General features: G+C 47.2%; 1 protein-coding gene across 1 annotated transcript in view; it reads right to left on the bottom strand.

The window, feature by feature from the left end:
- Positions 1 to 261: 261 nt before the first annotated feature.
- The window catches only part of celsr2 (cadherin, EGF LAG seven-pass G-type receptor 2), a 76868-nt gene continuing 59164 nt past the window's right edge, over positions 262 to 17965 (bottom strand). The window contains exons 16-34 of the mRNA XM_036531201.1: positions 17596 to 17697; positions 16895 to 16989; positions 15980 to 16189; positions 15213 to 15396; positions 14264 to 14585; positions 13271 to 13438; positions 12629 to 12755; positions 11983 to 12183; positions 11468 to 11642; positions 10712 to 10824; positions 8901 to 8983; positions 8016 to 8142; positions 6731 to 6847; positions 6188 to 6318; positions 5659 to 5750; positions 4406 to 4582; positions 3837 to 4079; positions 2762 to 3008; positions 262 to 999 (exon numbers count right to left, since the gene is read on the bottom strand). Coding sequence (XP_036387094.1) covers positions 972 to 999; positions 2762 to 3008; positions 3837 to 4079; positions 4406 to 4582; positions 5659 to 5750; positions 6188 to 6318; positions 6731 to 6847; positions 8016 to 8142; positions 8901 to 8983; positions 10712 to 10824; positions 11468 to 11642; positions 11983 to 12183; positions 12629 to 12755; positions 13271 to 13438; positions 14264 to 14585; positions 15213 to 15396; positions 15980 to 16189; positions 16895 to 16989; positions 17596 to 17697 — 2942 coding nt within the window. The 3' untranslated portion in view covers positions 262 to 971. The remainder of the gene's footprint in view (positions 1000 to 2761; positions 3009 to 3836; positions 4080 to 4405; positions 4583 to 5658; positions 5751 to 6187; positions 6319 to 6730; positions 6848 to 8015; positions 8143 to 8900; positions 8984 to 10711; positions 10825 to 11467; positions 11643 to 11982; positions 12184 to 12628; positions 12756 to 13270; positions 13439 to 14263; positions 14586 to 15212; positions 15397 to 15979; positions 16190 to 16894; positions 16990 to 17595; positions 17698 to 17965) is intronic.

Below are 17965 nucleotides of genomic sequence, written 5' to 3'. Positions count from 1 at the left end.
CGCCCTGTGACACTCAGGATCAAACCACTCAAATGGTACATTTCTGAAGTCATTGTGCTGACTTTTTTTTTTCCATTGTTCAGCAAACCCCCTCTCTAACAGAAAGCAGCGCTAGAGAAGGGATTTTGAATTCCCTGAAAGTTAAGAACTTGTAGGTTAAAAAAAACCCAGCCAAGGTTTTTTTTTTTTTAATTGCAGTTCCAGTGTCTGGTTTTATTTAACATAAAAAAATGAGATGAAAGTTCATTTGACCCCCCCCTTTGCACGTCCAGCTGGGTGCATTAAAGTAAAATAAAAGTGCATCCATTCAAGTATGTAAACAAAAAAACGGCAATTTAAAAAAAAAAATTAAAAGTCATGGCCTCCGTGCATCCGTGCTCAACAGCCCAGACTGATGTAGAAGCCCAACAAGGTCTGGAACCAATGTCCTGTGGAGAATTGAACAGAGAGGCGGGCACAGCGCGTTCCAGGTGGGAGGAGACAGGGCAGGCGCCGCCCTTACTCATCCCGAGAGGCCCCTGCTGGCTGCTTCCTGTTCCAGACAGGAAGTGGGGCTTGGCGGGGGTGAGGGGGAGTGGGGTTGTTGGAGGGGTATCGGAACCTGGAACGAGGCGCCTCTCTGTCAGCCGGGCTACCCCGCTCACGTCGGCGTCTTGCGACTCCTGTGGGTGAGGGTGGGAGGGGGACGGGGGGAGAGGGAGTGGGGTGCAAAATACAACACGAGACAGGGGAGAACACACACGCACACACATAGACACACACACACACACACACACACACAAACACACGGGAACAGAAAACAAACAATGCATGGTCATGATTCAAATGCTGACAGCGTGCGTGGGGGGATGAGAAAGCCCAAATGTGCACCGAGAGCTCATTTCTCTTCTCTGATTGGAGGAGTGAGGAATGCCAAATGCCTTGCTGAGTTAGGAGACCGAGCTCCCAGATTTGAATATGGACCCAATGCTTTAATGAGCAAAATTAAAAAATAGGAATCTGTGATTATTTTTTGGAGAAAGAGAAAAGAGAGGAGGAGAAAAGAAGAGTTAGTTTTGCTTTGGTATTTTCTGAAGCCCAGTGAAAGCCACATAGTTAATTTGCTATAGCCTTCAAATACTGTCTACAGCAAAAAAAGCTACTCTTAATTTCATCTGAAAGATCAAATGTATTTGATATAAAAAAATGTGTGCTGGCTCAAGCAAAGTTAATAACGTGATTAAAATAAGTACAGGACAGTACTTCATAAGTACTTCTTCCTATTAGTCAGGGAGCCACCATGCAAACAGATTTAAAAATGGTTTCTTGCACTGCACTCTTTTCTTTAGTATTTGTTTCACTGGAATCCCCAGTGCAGTCGTGCAACTGTTTGAATCGCATGTATGACCTAAGGCCAGGCATGGTATGTTAAGAAATTCTCAACTAAAGCCACACCTCCCTAAATCAAACATTGGTCTCTGTTGAAACCATTCAGTCACTGGTGATTGAAAATATCCTTGGACCACCTGCATAAGAAGGTCCACCCAGGACCACCTGACCAGGACCCCTCCTCCCGCAATTAATACTGAGCTATCAGTCACAGAATTTACTGTACTACCTGGCCATCTTTTTGAACAGTGTAGCCAATAAAGTCAGAAATCCTGTCACCGTGTATCAGGCTGCACTCAGTTTTACAGTTACATGCATGGCTCCCTTTTCAAAGCGTGTTGACATGCCCGGGCCCATGCGATGAAGGAATCAGATTCAGACCGGCTTTCCTGTGATGTGCGCATCTGCTGAGCTCTGACACTGGTTATTTCATAATCTGTCTCCACTTTTAGTCCGTCAAAAGTCGAACTGAGATGGGACACACGGTGAACATGTATATTTGTATTCTGATTTTGATTCTATAAAATGTTGAGGTACATGGTTTCAACTGGCTGTGCTGTAAGTTTAGCCCAGTGGGCACTACAGCAGTATGTTCTACACATTTCTGCATGGTGGCGTCCGATCAGAAAAACGTTGGTTAATGAGGTACAGTGCAATGCCGCATTTATCCACAAGAGGGCGAGCATTTCAATCCACTGTATGGTGTTCGGACAGGGGCAGGAGACAGACTACAGGAGGTGGGAACAGGCGAAAGGAACACTGTGTGGGGGTTGAAGGTGGAGGTTTAGTGGAGAGTGAGTCTAAGTCACGAACTGTGCACCCCAGGAGAGAATCAAGCCAAGGCAGCATCAATCCCTTTGCACCCAACCCACCAATGTGCTCATATCAACTTCACCTCAAGCTTCTGTTGTCTTCCACGCATATACCTCTTTAAATAAAGCTCATCCTCCTCCAAACATCCAGATATCAGGTTCTCTAACTGGGTCTCTACTCACTCTACTCTGTTGCTCATAATCTGAGATATTTTAAATGATGTGTTGTAAGTAAACTAAATTTTACCGTTAATGGTATCCTTTAATCTACTGTCACATTTTATGGTATAATCACACATTTCTGTTTGCTTAAATGTTATTGTAATTGTTTATCTTTCATTTGTCTTCTCATTATATAATATGTACGAATTATAATATGCTGGAACTGTGCATAATAAATGGGTTCTGTACACAGTTATCTAGGTGTGAACTCATAATGAGTTCATATAATGTGAAAGCAATAGTAATAATAAGCTGTGCTGACCAGTATTCTGTATGTAACCACCCCACCCTTCAGCTATGCTACTGTAGGCGGTCTGTCGCTGGCTGCACAGGCTTCATTGGGCCGCGCTTAAACTCACTCTGAGCCTGACGAATCGTCGTCCACGGTCCCCGCCTTGATGCTAACGGCGATCGGCGTCATGGCGATGGGCGCCACTCCGTTGGGCTGCTCCTGCGCTGCGGGCTTTGCCCCGCCCCCGCAGCCCTCGCTGGAGGAGGAGCCCCGGGAGGAGGTGGGGCCGGGGCCGCCGGCCGACAGCTCGTTGTGGATGCGGTTGACGCCGTTTCTCTCCGCGATGGGGGAGAGCTGCTTCTTCTTCAGGATCCCTGTAGCGGGCAAAGAGCGTGCTTACATTTCCTTTCTAAGATGCATGGCCTAACATGGAGGAACCCGACAAAGAGTGAAGATCCAGACATCTACATGGAAGTCATAACTTCAAATCAAAATATCACGCCTGAGATAATGTAACAGACCCGAGCTAGGACACCCCTGCTCTTTGGGGCACAGCTTAACTAGACTGTAACATCCTCCTTTGATGTTAAGAATGGCAATTAATGCTACAGATACTATATATATAAATAGATAGTTGAATCTATGTACTTTGCATTGAAAGTTATGTTTCTGCCATTGATGATGATTTAGATGTATTTTCTGTCTTGTTATGAATACTCTTGAAGGAGCTTGGTCTAGCCCAAAATATCCATAGCTAGCATAGCGATGTAGGCAGTACGAGAACCACTGGACCCTCTTTGACAGGAAAGTACCACAGACATTGTATTTATTATGATCAGATAAACATCTCCTTCATTCCCTCTGCCCTCCATACAGGAGACTATGATGCTATCTCTGATATTCCATTTTAGACCACGACCCCTGAAGAATGTTTATAACAAGCCAGAAAATCAGGACAGTTAAAGCTTCAACAATAGCACAGACAGGATTTTCAATGTGACGCACACGGAGCTGAACAGATGGTCATAATAAACAGAATATTTGTGAGACCAAGAGAACGAAGCCAAATACCCAGTTATTACGAACAGAATATCTCTATTAGTCTGAAGAAGCCTAGAATGAGTGAACAATCATTTGAATGACACAGATATGACAGTGTGCTGCCCGTGACCAGGGTCAGATATCCCCCAGCTCTTCCTCACCTTTCTGTGGATATGCGCTGGGGTTAGGCAGGCTGGACAGGAACAGCAGGGTGTTGTCCTTCCCGTGCCCCTCCCCCTTCCCATCAGGCCTCTCTTCCAGCAGGTCTCGGCCGTCCGAGCCCAGGCCGTGGTCCGAGCTGGCCAGCGTCTCCACCCGCAGCCGGTCCATTCCACACTGGCCCTCGCTCTCGCTCGCCGTTGTCACAAAGTCCCCTGGCCACAGCAGCTTGCTCAGGTTATTATCTGGAGGGAGGGAAGAGGGATTGCGTGAGCATGTGCGTGTGTGTGTGTGTGTTCGTAAGAACAGATGTGCTTGCAAGTAAAGAGACCATAGTGCTGGCCAGTCATGAGCAGCTTGTCCTTGTTAGGAACTGTGTCATAGGATGATCTGTGGTATTTTTTTGCTCCTGTCTGTAGAGCGCTATATGTACTATATATGTATTATGCCATATGTATTATTGGCTGAGGTAAGACAAGCTAAAGGCTGGAGACTGAGAACTGCCTTTGGAGAATTTATTACATATTACTATATAATAATCTTTGAATGTGCCTTTCCAGTTTGACCATACCTTTGTGGGCGAGGTGCGGGAGGGGGTGCTTGCCCATGTGCGTGGCCAGATTCTCCCAGCATGCCTCGGGGGGGTACTGTCCTTCATCGTCCTCGCTGTCCGAGGAGTGAGAGGACGCAAAGGAACCGCTCTGGTCGTCCTCCAGGGACAAGTCGCTGTCGGAGTCTGAATCGTGGTCTACGGTCCGACAGACAGAGGTATGTGTGTTAGGGACAGGCAATTACTGACTGCACCAGGAAAAAGCAGGGGTTGACATAAGGACTTGTGATTGCAACAGTGCTTTTAAAGTGGCAGAGACTACTCTGAAATATTCTGCTTATTTGAAATCTGTAAATTCTACAAAGTTGTATGAGGCTATGTTTATATACCTATACCTGTTTTTTGGGGGATGTCAAGGCAGCTTTGTTGGTTACCAGAAAACTTGAGATTAAAATTTCTCAAGTCTCTTATTTAAAACAGTAATAAATTTCATTAATTAAAAGATTCCCTTTTTCTGCCAGACTGGGGTCTCTAAAAGGCACTTTGTGTGGTTCTATGAAAAAAGGAAACCCAGTGAAAGTGTTTTGAAGCGTGTGCCAAGCATTCATTAATCCACTCCATAAGGCCACTGATGTGGTGGCTGACTGTCCCAAGAACCACTGTCCCTGGGTTCTCGCTGACTTTTCATAAAACTTGAAGTTTATCGACAAGTTCATATTATGTATAGATGAAAAATGATACTTGTGAGGCAGTGTATTGATCATTTTTTCAACATCAGCCCTGAGTGCATTTTAAGTCCTCTTCCCCACCCTCCTGTCTGCTTATTTCAACATGAATCAAAGACCTCCTTTCAGAGAAAGTCAGATTTTCAATGTAAATCAGTGGCAGACATGACAAGGGGTTTGTCAATTCAACAGGACAGAGAGGACACAATGAGCAAAGACGTACAGATGCTCTGTTTGCTTGGTCAGAGCGAATTGGGCGAAGCCATTGAAACTACAGTATATTCAGTTGTTTGCACAATTAGCACTGAAACAGACACCTGTGTGCACAGAGTGAGAGTCTGTGTGCTGGTGCACAACTGCGTGTCATCGAGCAGGTTCACTGTTCCAGTTAGCATGAATCACTCTCTCAACGTCAGCGTGACGCTGCGTTAACACGGCAACACTGCCGCACGTTGCAGACATAGCAGCTGTGTGTTAGTCTGAATGCCGGCGTGGGCAGGGCAGGGTGGAGGTGGAGGTGGAGGTGGGGGGTCGCGGGTGGATCCTCACCGTCTGCGTGCTCCTTGGCTTCGTGGAAGAGGGAGCCCAGGCCGTCGTTCAGGCCGAGGTGCGCCTGGCTGTTGTTCAGGCCGGCGTCCTCCCTGGAAGGCAGACGCAAATGGAGCTCAGCGCCAAAACAACCACAAACGCACACCTCAACGGCAGCACACCAATCTCCAACCTCTCCTAGACGACAGTGTGCAGTGCAGCGGTCAGAACGCTGGACACAACTGCACCAGAGGGTAGCAGGATCACATCCCAAATGGGACCCTGCTGTTGCTTCCATGAGTAAGGAACTAACCCTGTAGTGTGTATAACCATGAGCTGCTCTGTAACGTAACATCACAAACATAAAAATACCTGACCATACATTACACACATGTAAATACATATACAAAGATTTCTATAAGTATTTGACACACTGCCAAACAAAGTATAATGGACACATTACATGACAAACGATATTCCTTGTTCAGAAAGGCTGGAGAGTAATGCCTAGAATGGGGGGGCAGAGGGGTATAAGGTGGGTCTGGGGTACCTCAGGACAAAGGGGACGTAGCTCTGCTGGCTCTTCCCGGACTGCAGCGTGCCGTTGAGCGAGGCGCTCGAGTCCCCAAAGGGAGGGTGGTACAAGCGGCCGCCCATGTATATGCTGTTGCAGTTGTAGGCCTGAAACAGAGGGGCAGCCGTCAGTGAAACCTGCCGGATGCACCCCAGCCAAAACGACAGAAACCCAGAGAACGCAAACACGTATGAGGACGGCTAAGACAAGCAGTGACCCAAGAACACAACTCACGAGCTGTGCAAAGGCACACGCCCCGGCAAGTCATAGCTCTATTAACGATACAGACAACATTCCTCACGCACTGACTGTCTTCCCATTTAACACGAGGAAAAGCACATGGTGCAGTCACCCAGGGCAAGCTCTGAACAGGTAAGGGGGGCTGTGACTCTACACTGCCACCTGCTGACTGTAACGCTGAATGGCCAGCAAGGGTGGGTATTTGATTGCACAAGCCTGAAGCCCCTCATCAGAGCAGCTATGAGCCCCTGGTGACCGTCGTGCCCGTCGGGGTCTCACCGAGGCCAGGGACTTGGGGCCCATCACGTTGTCGGGCCGCTTGCGGCTGCAGCAGTAGCGGATGGCGGTCCTGACCTCCTTGTTGAAGATGATTCGGAAGAAGAAGATGAACGGCCCCTGGGAAGGTGATGAAAATGAACACTTCAGAGACACGTTTACGGTGATATTCATCTCGTACCTTCATTTTGGAGTGACTTTCCCCCCCCCCGTTTTCCACATAATCCCTTGTCAGCCTCTTGACGTCACGTGTTGAGACACCTTTGGCGGAGAACGACCTGCTGAACCATTTAGCTTTCCACACTTGTTTTCTACATGAGATGCCTGATTTGGTGTTGCCCTCAGTGACATACACCTCCAGGTAAAGGCAAGGAAAAACAAGAGAAAATGTATCTGTTGTTATTGCAGTGTGGTGCAGAATGGTCATCCAGTCATGGATAAACAATGCCTGAGGCTGCACCATAATGAAGTAAGAACCTACTGAAACAGAGCAATTATTCCAAATTGAAGAGTAACTACGCATCTGTCTGCAGGGCAGGCTGTATATGCCTATATAGGTCACATAACCTCTTGTGCACGTTTGTGTAAACAAGATCTTATGGTTTGTTTTTTCCCTGACCATGTCAGCTGAACCTATTGACCTCAGGTTGCCGACCTTCAATTACTCCTTTTTAAAAAGGATGTAGGCACCAATAATACCCAAATAACCTTAACTGGCTGTAATTCAGAAGTCCATGGTTAATTTCATTTCCCTTAGATGTAGGTTTGATGGAGGTAAATCAGTGTTCTTCATTTAGAATTCTATTTTAAAGACATATTATGGGTGGTTTCATACACACTAAAAACAGATATTTCTTGAAAGAAATGTCTTAGAACTAGAAATTATTATTCAAATTGGAACCGATCCTTAAAAATGTAGATGGCTGGCTTGTGTTTTTTATATGTTTTTCTCAAAATGGAAATTAAAAAAACCTCATCACAGCTACTGAATTAAACATTTTGAGCAAAGAAAAAATACATCTAGTAATTGGGCAAAATATATGTTACCAAGTACTTAGAAAGCTATTCCTGAATCTTCCAAAATATTTGGGTATTCAATTATTTGCCAGAACAAGGCCTAGGAGTAATTTTCACATTCCATGTCCTTTGCCTTGACTGTAGGTCAGTGTAGTTCCATCCACCATATACATCTTATCAATAGTGGCACATACAGATAGTGACGCAATTTCAGTGATTCTTCTCTACTCTGATCAACAGCTTGTGGGTCAGTGGCTCCGAGGGCCATTACCTGGATACAGTTAAATCCAGCAAACAAGTAGTGGAAGATGATGGAGTCGCTGTTGACTGACAGGACAGCCAACAAGCACGTCACAGTGACCAGCAGGAGGACCCCACAGGCTGTCCTCAGTCCTGACCTACAGAGAGGTGAAGACAGGGTTAACACACACACAACCACACTCACTCTCTCTCTCACACACACACACACACACACACACACACACACACACACACACACACACACACACACACACACTCACTCACTCACTCACTCACTCACTCACTCACTCACTCACTCACTCACTCACTCACTCACTCACTCACTCACTCACTCACTCACTCACTCACACTCACTCACTCACTCACACATATACATACATACACAGACAAGCACACTCACACATACGCACACAGATAGACACATACACAAACACTCACACATGCACATGCACACACACATGCAGACACGAGCAGGCACACACAGCCACACAGAAATGCACACACCTATGCGCACACATACACACACTCAGGATATTGATATTTCTCTCCATCTAAAAGGCTGGTAAACCAGAAAGAACTTGCATGGATATAAGATTTCCTATCAAGCTGTATGACAACAACAACATCCCAGCAGTGAGCTGATTGCTTGAGGGTGTTCTGCGAAGGCTTGTGGAAATGCGCTCTTACACATGTCTGACCTTGATCAAGACTTCGTCCTACATCAGCAACCACTCCCAGCTGCACACGGTGTGTGCCTGTCTAATCCTGTTTGATCTATGCATTTGTGAACTGTGACAGACCACCACCTCCTGGGACTGAAGGCGTTGTGTTTTGCTCCGCTACAGTGACAGAAAGCTTCTGTATTTTCAGTCAGGCAGTGGTGGGGGCTACTCACACGGGGCCCTCCTTCTTCTCAAAGCCTTGGTGGCGCATTGAGCAGGAAGCCTTGGAGGTCAGTATGTACAGGAAGATGTTCATCTAAGGGAAAAATCACAGTGTACATGAATCAGTCAATCATGGTGTAGATCAACCAATCAACAATCACAATGGCAGCAGCACCCTTTGCGAAGACTCACCACAGACCACTCCACAGGAAATCTAGAAGTGTTACAGACAAATTGCAACACAGTAATATTCAGCAGTGAATCTCAGAAATGTTATATGTAAATACGATTCATTTGTTGAAAATAAATGAAACAGGGTTTAGTTTTGCTCAAGTGGGGTGACTATTGTTATGTGCACATACAATTCAGTAAATAAATCAACACTGAAAATAAAATGAAATATATTCAACAACACTGAGCTCTTCAGCCAGACTTAAACAGCAAGCATAACAATTTCTACAGCTGCAGGGCATGGGTGCAAATATTTTGCAATTAGCCACAGTCGTGACATTCCCTTATTTGACTAACTTAATCTCTTGTCCCCTCTCGTTCCCTGGGCTTCTCTCTCCAGCATATCCTTTACCACCAGAGATTAAATCTCCTGGATTAGCCAGACCCTCTGGAATGCAGTAACATGATTACCCTCCTGAAGCTCGCTTGGCTGGACTACAGACAAAGCACCACAAAACAGGACCCGCTGTAATGCCTCTTATTTGTTTGTGGTGTCACAAATTACACCATGTGGCAAACAAAAACGCTGTTAGCGCACACACAAAGCACGACAGTACAAGCACACATTGAACTGCAGGGATTTTTATTTTTGCAAAAACTGTTACGAATTAGACCGAGTTTGGTATTTAAATTACGTTCATAAACAGCTGAATATGCTAATGACCCCTGTGAAATGCTGCCATGAACATCAATGAAGATCTCGGGGTGATCTTTAATAACGGCGCTGGAGTGTGAGGTTGAGCGCTCCCCTGCGCATTTGCATAAAAGATAAGAGTGTGGTGTTATCAGCCCTGACAAAATTAGTTCAGCTCTCTTGTTCTTATTTGCCAGTGGCCCACATTTCACATGCTTTCTCTCCCGACTCTCCTTTTCTTTGTTCTTTGGAGCTGTAATTTCAGCATTATCATGCTGTTTCCTTCACAGACCCCACTGCTCAAAGCTTAAAGTGTAACTGATTACACATTGATATCTTTTACACCTACTTCAATGTTGCATTACATCAGTGTCGGACATTCTTCCTTTCTGTGGCATCAGTGATGAACGGGAACTTGATTGTTAACTTCCTCCAAGTCAGTTTTTTGCCCCTAGATAACTAACCAACAGCTGAAATCGAGCACCCAACCCACTCGACCCACAGCAACACGCAAACCAGGTCATCGTAGAAAGCTCAGAGCACTCCTACAGCTTGGCTAGGCTTTTAGGGGGTATGCATTGATTTGCTGTGTTGTATGAAATGTTTCTTTCCATTTACATGCCAATCTAGGCACACATTTGTGATCTCAGCGCTATGTTTGAGACTGATGCTCGTTCATGTGTGATAACTGGTGTCCTGTTTGGGCAAATTATCATGCCACTTTATTAGATGCACTGTGGAAGTCCCTCCGGATAAGAGTGCCTGCTAAATGACAATAATGTAGAGTAATGTAATATGTGGGGGTATGTGTGTGTGTGTGTGTGTGTGTGTGTGTGTGTGTGTATGTGTGTGTGTGTATGTGTGTGTGTGTGTGTGTGTGTGTGTGTGTGTGTGTCCGTGCGTGTATGTGTGTATGTGCGCGTGTGCGTGTGGCAGCCTGAGGGGGCGGACACTCACCGCTACCACCAGAGCGATGGGCCCAGCGAAGCTCCAGATCAGAGTGTCATACATGGAGAGCCAGCAGAAGTCAGGGTTCCCATAGCCCTCTGGGTCCAGCCCCACCGCCAGCCCTGCGGGACAAGACGCGTAACAGACAGGATTACACCAGCACAGTGGCGGGAGTCATAATGCAGCTGTCTGTCAGAAGCTAACACACACAGCTAGTGGCTTTCACATTGCAGTCATGAGCTGGAGAATCTTCTGGCTCTTGTCTTGAAACCTTCGCATTTCTCTCTTTAACGGAAACTTTTAAAGGGGAGCGCTGTCTTAAATGTTGGAAATGTACATATTCGAAATATTGAAAGTATGATATTACAATGGTAATTTGTTAGGTGCTTTTGTTATTTATTTTATTGTTTATTTTCCTTTTATCCACCTATCAGTATCACTATGCAGTGATTCCATTCAGGATATGCAGTTTCTCTGAATATACCTAAGAGGAATTCACTGAATGTTACTGCTTTCTACAAGGTTCCTCCACAGTAGTACCATTCCCTAATGGCAAATTTCTCCTTAGATATTCAAACTCTCAAACAACAGGATGGAAGCGGTCCATTAAAAGGCACGTTGAGGTTTTATGTATGAATAAAATCAAATAAACATATCTATGATAAAGTAAAACCCCACAGAAACTGTTTCCCTGGGGTTCGTTTTCAAATGCGCACGCATTTCTTCAACAGCTTTTCCCCCCTCGGACTCCCACTGATCACAGACCTGTGATGAAGGCGGGGACGCCCCAGCCGATGGTGTAGTAGAAGCGCATGGGGCCGTAGTTGACGTCGCGCACCTCGCTCAGCATGCGGTACACGTGCAGGCCCTCCAGGAAGAGCCAGGCGAAGGTGCACAGGTAGAAGAAGTGCAGGAGGATGGCAATCACCGTGCACAGAAACTGCTCCCCGAGAGAGAGAGGGAGAGAGGGGTCAGGGACTATCCCAGCTAAAGGGTCAGGACACAGTCCACTCAATGACTGTAGGACCACATCCAGCACAGTGAAGATAAGTCAGAAAAAGCCTTACTTCGCAGCTTTAAGAATGTCTGTAAATTCTGTGAGCCTGAGCATAACAAATGCCCCTGGATAAGGATGTTAAGCACGCCATCAATAAAACAGATATTATTATCATGAATAATGTATGTTTCATTTTTCACATGGCATTTGCTTATCCAGCTAAAAGGAAATTTCACTGTTGGGAGGTCTGGTCATTTTGTGAGGCTTGTAGAAGGATAGCTACCGCGTTGTCAGCCTGGTTGATTCCCAGAATGAAGATGAGCTCGGAGAGGAAGAGGGCGGTGGCTCCGTTGTTGATGATGGTGGTCTTGTTGCAGTGCATGGCGCGGAGGCAGACGAGGAAGAGCGTGGTGAGGAAGAGGAAGCCCAGGGTCACGCCCACCGTACTCCATGTCACCAGCCTCACAGGGAGGATCTCGCCGTTCTGCCCCACGGAGAAAAAAAAATTGGTCAAAAGGACACATGGAAAAAGATGGGGAGGGGGGCAGAGGGTGGGTGGAGAAGAGGGAAGACAAAAGAAAGTGGGGACAAAAATGGAGATAAGTTAAAAAGGCAGGGAGAAGTAGACAATGGAGTTATGAGTCATGGGTAAAGGCACAGTCCAGAAAAAAGAAGAAAGATAAATGTAGAGAATACAATTGTAGCCAGGGAGGGAGATGGAGTGAGAAAGAAAGAAATGGGGCCGGGGTATTGTGGCAGGGAGAGACAGCCAGGATGGAGGTATGCAAACAGATGCAGTGAGAGAGGGACCAGGAATAGATTAGCGTACGGGGAGAGATGGAGAGGAGCGAGATTAATTCAGCTAGCGCCACACGTTCACTTCCAAAGCTAATGCCACAGATCGACGAGTCGTGCAGCGCTTGTCTCACCTCTCTCCGAGAGATGTCCATGAGCACGGCGAAGCTGGTCATGTGATAGCACTGGCAGCTGATGTGGGTGTAGTTCCGGAAAACCACCTCGCACCCCTTCGATGACCAGCCCCCAGTACCACCAACACTGCAAAACAGCAGGAAAAATAAAATACCCACGATAACAAACACCATCTCCGCTTCTCTTCCACTTTACTTGCTCATCCCCATACAACTTTATTTCTGAATTATCTGAGATGAACAAAGACACTCAGGACAATCGGTGAAGGACTTTAAAGCTTAAAGTGATAGGGGAAGGAGCAGAGTATCACTGTGTGCTAAACGGCCTCACAGTGACAGACTTCCTATGGAGAGCCACTGAGGGGAGTAAATAAAAGTATTCCTGGACAAATTGAGATCATTTGTTCCTGTGTTTTTAAAAGACGTTGGCGATAGGGGAAGGAACTATCACTGTAACTGCACACTCATACAGGATATTACTGCTCTGCCCACCGGTGAACTTCGGCTAAACCGTTTTTAATCTCCTATTTGGATATTCCAAGTTATAATTACCATTTCCAATGTACAAATCCCATTGTAAAAATGAGCTATAACAAATAAAATTTGATTGATTTTTGGCATAAGGGGAGCAGAGGCTCTCACAGGATGGAGTGGTTCCAGAAGACGCAGATGGGTTTGGAGCGCTCCTCTGACTGGACCAGGCGGAACTGCACGGTGATGGGCTTCTCCAGGGTGTGCTGGAGCAGCTCCTCGTTGTCGTGGACTGTGATGCTGACCACCGGCGTGTTGATGACCGGACGCTTGGGCACCCTGCGCGCATGGGGAGAGGCCTCAGGTTAACGGGGGCGGGCTTTGCCACTATAAGGCCACGGGTTCAAACCCCCAGGTAGGACACAGCCAATGTGCACCCTTGAGCTGGGGTACCTGATGGGAATGGGTTCTGTGAGTACTGCGAGTAAAAATGTTATAAAAGGCACGGCACTGCACAGCTCCATCCTGCCTTTACTCACTCTCAATGCATGCCTCCCTGCTCTGCCCTGATCCGATCCCCACCCTACACTAAGACCACTAAAGGATCACAACTAATGATTCACACAGAAATATTGTTACACAATTTATTTTGGCAGTGCTCAAACATTGCACATATCTCCTGAGACATAATATTTAATAACTTCTGTCCCCATATAGAAACATGACACTTGTATGACACAATAGGCAATTGCCTGGACTTGGAATATGTATTAGTCTATTGGAATATGAGATATTGGGTCCATATTGGTCTCTTACTGGGTTTGTACTGGTTTTATACTGGGTCTGTGTTAGTTTTACACTGGGTTTGGTTGTGTGCCGGTTTAAGGTTGGGTCTGATGTTGGATATAGGCTGGTTTTACAGTAGATACGTGTTGCTGCGCAGGTACGCTGGCTCTCATTTCTCCTTCGCTGGATTCTTTTCCCATTCTCTCCATCCTCTCTCCAGCCCCCGACGTTACAGCAGCTGTTTGCCTGGGAATGGCGCCAAGCTTGCCCTGTCCTCTCCCACCCGTCTGTGCCTGGCGCCCCGAACGCCTGCCCCCCCATCCCCTTCACCCCCCCACCCCTCAACCTCCCCCGGCCCCCCATCCCCCTGCCCCCCACCTCAGGCTCCTCTTGTCTGGGTCGTAGCGCTCGGGTAGCAGGGGCGCCAGGCTGTGGAAGATGATGACGCTGGCAATGGCCTCCCGGCTGCTCTCCTCGGGGTGCCGCCGTCTCCTGTTGGCCGTGTGGTTCCCAGGGGCCTCGGTGGGGAGCGGCGAGGGGGGCCTGTGGCCGCCCCTGACCTCCCGGGCCGATTCGAACACCGAGTCGGGCAGGGTGACGGCTGTCTCCAGGTCGGCAGGCCGGGCCCCTCTCAGGGCCTTGTATCGCGGGAGCTTGGCCCCGGCGAAGTTCATCTTGTCCAGGCGATCCACCGATATGACTGCAGGGACAGAGAAAAGGTCATGAGAAAGGAGCCTCCGAAAACAAACAACCACAGCACCGTGCAGCAGCGGGCAGCTGCCATTGGGCAACAACAGCCAATCAGAGTTATGGGTCATGTCTCATCCGTAAAAGTCACCAAGAAATGGCGCTTCTGTGGGAAAAAACAACACCCAGGGAAAGTGTTTGAGTGGACCTGCCATGCCTTCATAAATCAAACTTGTAATAGCCATTGACGTGGTGTATTTTGGTTTACTCACTTAAAAAATTCCCAGGGTTTATATTCAGATACTGAATTTCCCAGAAAAATTCACATCAATTTTCCAGCTCCAATCAGACAAACGCATAAATCACTAACGCAAGCTCCCAATAGCTTTTCACACCCGTACCGTGGTAAAGATCTTCACGTGACTTATCTACTCCGATACAACCACAGAGCTTTTAAGCACTTTCAAGATATTTTTGAAAAGGTGTGCTCCTGCAGCACCTTCTGTAAGAGCATTGATCAGCAGGAAATAAATCATTATGACATTGCAATGAGAAACAATCAGCATCTGCTGGTAGGTTTCTGGCCAATCTTTGCTGTTGAGTCTGCGTCAAGACACAAGCCTCCCTGCCGGTTCCTCACCGATGTGGGGCGTGACGATGGTGAAGGGGCTGAGGTAGGTCTTCCTCATGTTCTGCGCCAGCGTGTTGGCGTACTCCTCGTAGCGCTGCAGCAGGAGGGCGCTGCCCCCCTCCGTCTGCTGGATGAGCTCCCAGTGAGCCCGCGTGGCCGGCGCCAGGATGTCGCTGCCCACTCTCAGCAGGTTCTGGAACAGACAGAGGGGATCGGCCGGATGAGGCCCCGGAGCGGATTGGCAACCCAGCGACCGATTTTTTACGGCGGAAAAAAAATCATAATAAAACTTTTTTTCCATTGTTTTTGTTGGACGCGATTATGCTGGTCGCAGAACAACAATCGGATTTTTATTTTTCCAGAGCGAACGCCGCAGTGCTATCCTCCGCAGCTGGGAGGCTTCAGGTCAGCCACAGGGGGCTGGGATTGAGAAGCGCTATGTTATGCCACTTGGCGCGAGTGCCACTGTGTGTCAAATCAATGTCACGCACCGTGCTCTGGAATTAATGACATACAAGTTTGTCCGCCACCAGAGTTCAAGGATACAGTGAAATGTGTGTGCCAGTGTGTGTGTGTGTGTGTGTGTGTATCTGTGCTTACTGTGTGTGTATTGGACTGTGTGTACATGTTTGTATTTAGTGTGTGCACATGTGTTTAGTGTGTGTGTGTGTGTGTGTCAGTGAGTTTTGGTGTGTGTCTGTGAGCATGATCAGTGTAGATAATGTGTGTGTGCTCAGTGAGAGGACGATGGCCTCCGCGCCCCTCCCCCTCCTCACCTCGGTGAAGTGGACGTCCTGCGTGGCGGCCAGGCCGAAGCCGTGCTGGCCGGTCTCGTGCTGCAGGAGGCTCTGTGTCAGGCGGTAGGCCACCTTCACGTCGCTGCCGTACAGGGCGGGTGTGTGCTGGCTCGCATTGCTCAGCATGGCCGCTGTCTGTCGCACCCGCACCGGGTCCAGGCGGGACACGTTGCGGGCGAGCTCCTCAGACTGGGTGGGGGGTGGTTGTGAGAGAGAGAGAGAGAGAGAGAGAGAATGTAAATGCACTTTGGGTTGTTTCCAACAGGTGTAGACAACATCAGCACTTTATCTAACCATAGAAACAAAATATACAGGTCCATAAGTCCACTAATGGTCTCTGAAGAAACTGATATACAATATAAGAGAGTAACACTTAGACTTGCAGTACTGTAACAAGCAGTGACATGGCATTTAGAATGGCTGGTTGGTGCATACTTGGTGCATTCAATAAAGGGCTTCTCCTGATGTCTGTCTCTGACTTTTCTCACATACACACACACACACTTTCTCTCTCTCTCTCTCTCTCTCTCTCTCTCTCTCTCTCTCTCTCTCTCTCACACACACACACACAGATGCACTCACTCACACACAGACACAGATGGACACAGACACAGACACACACTTTAGGGCTGGATGCAATCAACACAGCTGTTTTAACAAACAAGTGCAACTGATTCTTTTTTCCAATCAAAAAGTACCATAAAATTTTCCTATTTAATTTTGGTGAGCAATGAGCTCCACAACTGGTGTCTGTGAAGAATAAAAGTAACACTTGTATTTGATTCAAATCTTGAGTTAAAGTCAAACGTTGATTCAGTCCAGCCCTTTATTTTCTTGCGCAAGAGCATCAGCCAAAGAAAAGAGAAAATACGCCACGCGCTCGTGAGCACATACAATGGTCTTGAGCTTGGCGAAGGTGACCGAGGTGCAGTTGAAGAGATTCGGGGGGAGCCAGCCCTTGTGTTCATCACAGTGGCGAATAGCAGTACCTGAGAGGGGTGACCGAAGAAATGTCATCATCGACCGGCAAACAGCTGCTAACGGTCACTGACTGAATAACACTGGCTAGCAAACACTGACAAACCAACAAATGGAAAACAGTACTGCACATCAAAGTCTCACAACGGCCCCATGCAGAACCTCAGAAACCCTGACTGGAGACACAAGTGGTCAGATTAAAGACCTGAGAAAATGTCTGACTAGTCCAAATTCTGAGAGCTAAAGCGGCCAAGCATATTAGAGGGCTGATTCTTTTACTGTCGTGATCTATTTACATGACCATATGACTGTGTCCAGGGTAACAAACTCTCCCAAATACACCATCGTTAGATCAATCCTCTCCAGGATGCTGAGTGGCAAAGAGAGAATAGCTCATGTTATCATTCAGTAAGTGAATGCTTTGATCACAAGGTCATTCTGATTATTATTGTTATTGTTACAACTGAAACTATTCTGAAAGGAATACCTTACTACAGCAGCGAGGCTATACCTGGTAATCAAACTAAGCCCAGTTCGACCCACCATAAAAACATGCTATCGCCCCAAGAAATGTAACAACAACCTGACCAAGGGAAGCACAAAAAGGGAGCTCATACCAATGGAGCCCTTGGGGCAGGGCACTGCAGCTGGGAGGCCAAACTTAGTCCTGGGCCACCATATCCCAGCCTCCTTAGCCTGCGGACAGCTGTCGTAGATTACTGTGAAAAGAGGGTGAGCAATTAGCGGGGGGGGAAAAAAACAGCCCTGGAAAAGTAGCTGTCAGACGAGGGCATGAGTTCCAGACACCGGGAAAAAGAGCACAGCGTGAACAGAATAAAGGCTAGCACACAAAACAAGCACAGGCACTCTTTTTTTCCCTCCTTGCAGAGCTGAGAAACAGCAAATTGAGTTACGTGCACATGGAGAACACATTTACATTGCTCACGCTTCTGAACTCCGGGTCGATCCTGAAAACGAGTAAAGTGG

The sequence above is a fragment of the Megalops cyprinoides genome, chromosome 6 (genome assembly GCF_013368585.1).
Source record: "Megalops cyprinoides isolate fMegCyp1 chromosome 6, fMegCyp1.pri, whole genome shotgun sequence".
Taxonomy (NCBI): Eukaryota; Metazoa; Chordata; class Actinopteri; order Elopiformes; family Megalopidae; genus Megalops; species Megalops cyprinoides.
The sequence above is the reverse complement of the archived record's forward strand: the minus strand, read 5'-3'. Positions and strand labels throughout refer to the sequence as shown.